The sequence below is a fragment of the Pteropus alecto genome, unplaced genomic scaffold (assembly GCF_000325575.1).
Source record: "Pteropus alecto unplaced genomic scaffold, ASM32557v1 scaffold42, whole genome shotgun sequence".
In the NCBI taxonomy this organism is placed as follows: Eukaryota; Metazoa; Chordata; class Mammalia; order Chiroptera; family Pteropodidae; genus Pteropus; species Pteropus alecto.
The window spans coordinates 11,540,201-11,543,373 of NW_006434825.1; the positions used below are offsets into that span (position 1 = coordinate 11,540,201).

At 55.4% G+C, this 3,173-nt stretch overlaps 2 protein-coding genes across 3 annotated transcripts in view; both read right to left on the minus strand.

The window, feature by feature from the left end:
* The window catches only part of ATP6V0D1 (ATPase H+ transporting V0 subunit d1), a 41,537-nt gene extending 39,936 nt beyond the window's left edge, over positions 1-1,601 (minus strand). Inside the window, exon 1 of one of the 2 annotated variants that reach the window (XM_006909759.3) lies at positions 1,364-1,600. In XM_006909759.3, the coding sequence (XP_006909821.1) occupies positions 1,364-1,493 (130 nt within the window). In that variant the 5' untranslated portion in view covers positions 1,494-1,600. Of the gene's footprint in view, positions 1-1,363 lie in introns of both variants that reach the window. The other variant, XM_015587762.2, reaches the window with a different exon arrangement.
* Positions 1,602-2,127: 526 nt separating this feature from the next.
* AGRP (agouti related neuropeptide) lies at positions 2,128-3,169 on the minus strand. Its single transcript, XM_006909760.2, has 3 exons — positions 3,037-3,169; positions 2,794-2,879; positions 2,128-2,590 (listed from the first exon to the last, which is right to left on the minus strand). Exons 1-3 carry the CDS (start codon positions 3,164-3,166, stop codon positions 2,408-2,410), a joined length of 399 nt encoding a protein of 132 aa, XP_006909822.1. The 5' UTR covers positions 3,167-3,169; the 3' UTR covers positions 2,128-2,407.
* Between the last annotated feature and the right edge of the window lie 4 nt (positions 3,170-3,173).

The window sequence follows — 3,173 nt, forward strand, 5'->3', positions numbered from 1 at the left end:
TACCAAATGCCAGTTTACAATCAATGGAGTTCACCTTCAGATTTAAGCAAAGAACTTTCCTCCTTCCTAGTCAGTCCACAAAACTCACACTAAGTGCCAACTGTTTGCCAGGCTCTGCTCCAGACAGCCTCTCTCTTGTTTCTTCTCCTTTCCTCACAGTGAGGACAATGGGTTGCTGGTAGGCTCCTACAACCCAACACCCTAATTGTTCTCCTCTCCTTCTCCACCTCCACTCCCATAAGCAAGGTGAACAACCTTTTTTGCACATTTATGTTAAAACCATAAAGTCCACAGTTGTATTTTAATTTCAATAAGTATTAAAATTTAAAGATATGTATTTCCACATTACTGGTTTCGTTTGCAAAGAAAACAATAACTGATTTTTAAAATTGAGCTCACTTTTAATCTCAAGTTTTTGATTTGAAAATTTTCTCCAGAGTGAATCATTTAGTTATCTTCCCCCACGGTTATCTACCATGAGACTAGTTCAAGAGTATCACTTGGGGGTCAGGGATGGGGACTCACAACCCAGTCACTGTGCCCTTCATTATCACCTGGGGGAGGAGTCGAAGACTAGAATCAGGGACATCGCTAATGAAGTAAATTTGATGCAGCTGTGTCTCGGGGGTCCACCCCACTTTAAAGCTGTGTGTGCTCGAGGAAAAAGGGGAACTCAGCTTCTCACAATTCTTGTGCTAAGACACCCTGTCCCAACAGGCATCCTTCTGAGAGGGTGGGACTTATTGGCCAAATACTTGTGTATGAACTTGCAGACTTGTAGGGCCACATCTCAACCACTGCCTTCAAGAAGACTCTGCTCGGCCAGTGGTTTCTCAATGGGAGAAAACTCTTAACTAAGCAGGCTCAGCAATTCCCCAGGAAGGCTCACCCCGCGGCCAACGTGAAGACACAATGGTCCCTAACGCCTTGGTGTATGTGTTATAAGGGAAATGGGACTTTTCCGCTTAGTTCCCCCAAGCGTTGCCACGGGACAGCTCACTCTGGCTACGTCAGAGTAAAGAGACTTTATGGGCACATCTCACACCAACCACTCCCGAAAGACCCTCTTTTCTAAACTACGCGGTGGGTATAGGGGGGTATAGGGGGGAAGAGGTGGCCCCAGCAGAAGCGAACCACTGAGGTTCTTAAAGCCTTGTTTTCGTTTGGGCCTGAGCCGAGTAGCAGCTAGAGGTAGTTCCCCTTCCCGCGCACCCGCCATCGGCCCCTAAGTTCTCAGCGAGGCCTCTCCGGCGCTTCGAGAACGCCCGCCTTCGGCTTCCTAGGCCAGACCTCGGAACCCGCAGGCCCGGGCCAGCCTCCTTGCCCGCCTTTCAAGGCCCGGCATCCCGGCCCCGCGGCTCACCCTCGAGCGTCTCGCACTGCACCAAATTGAGGTAGTCGGCTTGGCTGAGCACACCAGCCTTTAGGCCGCGCACCAGTCCCTCCAAGTAGCCATTGTCCACGTTGAAGTAAAGCTCCGGGAAGAACGACATGGCTGCGGCGGGGCCGGCGGGACCAGAGAACCCCAACCCGCAGGCACGCAGCGCAATTCCAAAACCAGCTGACTCGGCGCCGGCTACGGACTGTCAAGCACGTCAGGTGACGCGCAAGCGCCTCACGTGACCATAATGGGGCGGAGCTCTGAGCCGTACCCGGCTTCCGCTTGGTTTCCGGCGCTAGCGTTGCGCAGGTGTCGGCTAGGACGGCCCTCTGGCGCCTGCGCGCTGAGGGGATGAGAGCCTCCAGCTCCTGGCTGGAACGGCTTGGAGCGGCTTAGAGCGTTTGAGGCTGGCCGCGTGGTGGCGCCCGTGGCCGCGGGAATTGGATTGGGCCCTCTAACTTTCCCAAGTCTAGTGCATCTGGCACTGTGGGGCATGCGGAGTATAGACTAGCTTTCCCAGGTCTAGTGCATCTGGCACTGTGGAGGCGTGCGGAGTATTTATGTTTGGAAATATTCCAGACTGTTGCATCAGCTTTCTCTTGAGTAGAACTGAGGTACGGTAAGGGGAGGGCTTCCCTGGGGGTCACATGTCGAATTAGCTGCAAGCAGCCCCTGGAGCTTAATGCTTGGTCGCCAGCCAGGAGTTACAGCCCCTGTCTCGTGCTGCGCCCACCCTTCTGCGCATGTACTGTGCAACATAATGCGAAGGCTGGAGCCAGGCTCTCCTTTGCTTACCCCAACGGCACCTGGCGCCCTAAGAGCGTACTTGTAAGTAACTCAGATGATGACGTAACACAGGCCCTGGGGTAGGGGTGTGTGTGTGGTTTCTAGGCTCTGAGGCATCCCCATCCCTGCCCTGACCTTCCCCCTCCGACAGCCACGTTCGAAATAATGCCACAGCCTCAGGGTTGGTCCCAAACTTTATTCACGCCTCCCTATTCCAGCCTCGACTCTGACGTCGGCCACCTAGGTTCGGCTGCAGGGGTTCATGGCAGTACCCAGCTTGCGGCAGTAGCAGAAGGCGTTGAAGAAGCGGCAGTAGCACGTGGCGCATGGGTCACAGCACGGTACCTGGTGTCCCAGACAGGACTCGTGCAGCCGTACACAGCGACGCGGGGAGCGTGGTTCGCGTCCTTCTGGATCTAGCACCTGCAGGGATGCAGGAGCATGGGTCTCCAAAGGCAGATCTAGGGACCTCACCTGCCCCGATCCAAGTGGGATGGCAGTGGAACATGAGGAAGGATGGTGTGCAGTGACCCCCCAGGTAAGGGGGTCACTAAGTGGAGAGTGGGGATGATGCCTAATATACCCTCCCAAGGCCTGTGGCCTCACCCCTTTCCCTGAGCAGTTACCTCTGCCAAGTCCTTGGCCTCCTGCAGCAGAGCTTCTTCCGCCTGTTCTGCAGTTGTCCTTTTCAGCCCAGGCCTCAGACCCAGGCCTGGGACAGATGATGTGAGAGCAGAACCCCCACATGCACAAAACACCCACCTCCCAGGCCTAGGATTGGGAAGGGGGAAGGAGGGTGCATACCAGGCAAAATAATTTGTGACCAGAGGGTGTCTAGGCCACTCAGACCCACCCTTGCCCACACTGACCTGGCAACTCTGGGAACGGGGCCTGGTCAGGCCTTCTGATGCCCTCTAGGGGGGCCAAGCCCATCTGGGCCCCCTGCATGGCAGGCAGTGCCAGCAGCAGAGCACAGCACAGCAACACTGCAGTCAGCATGGCCTGG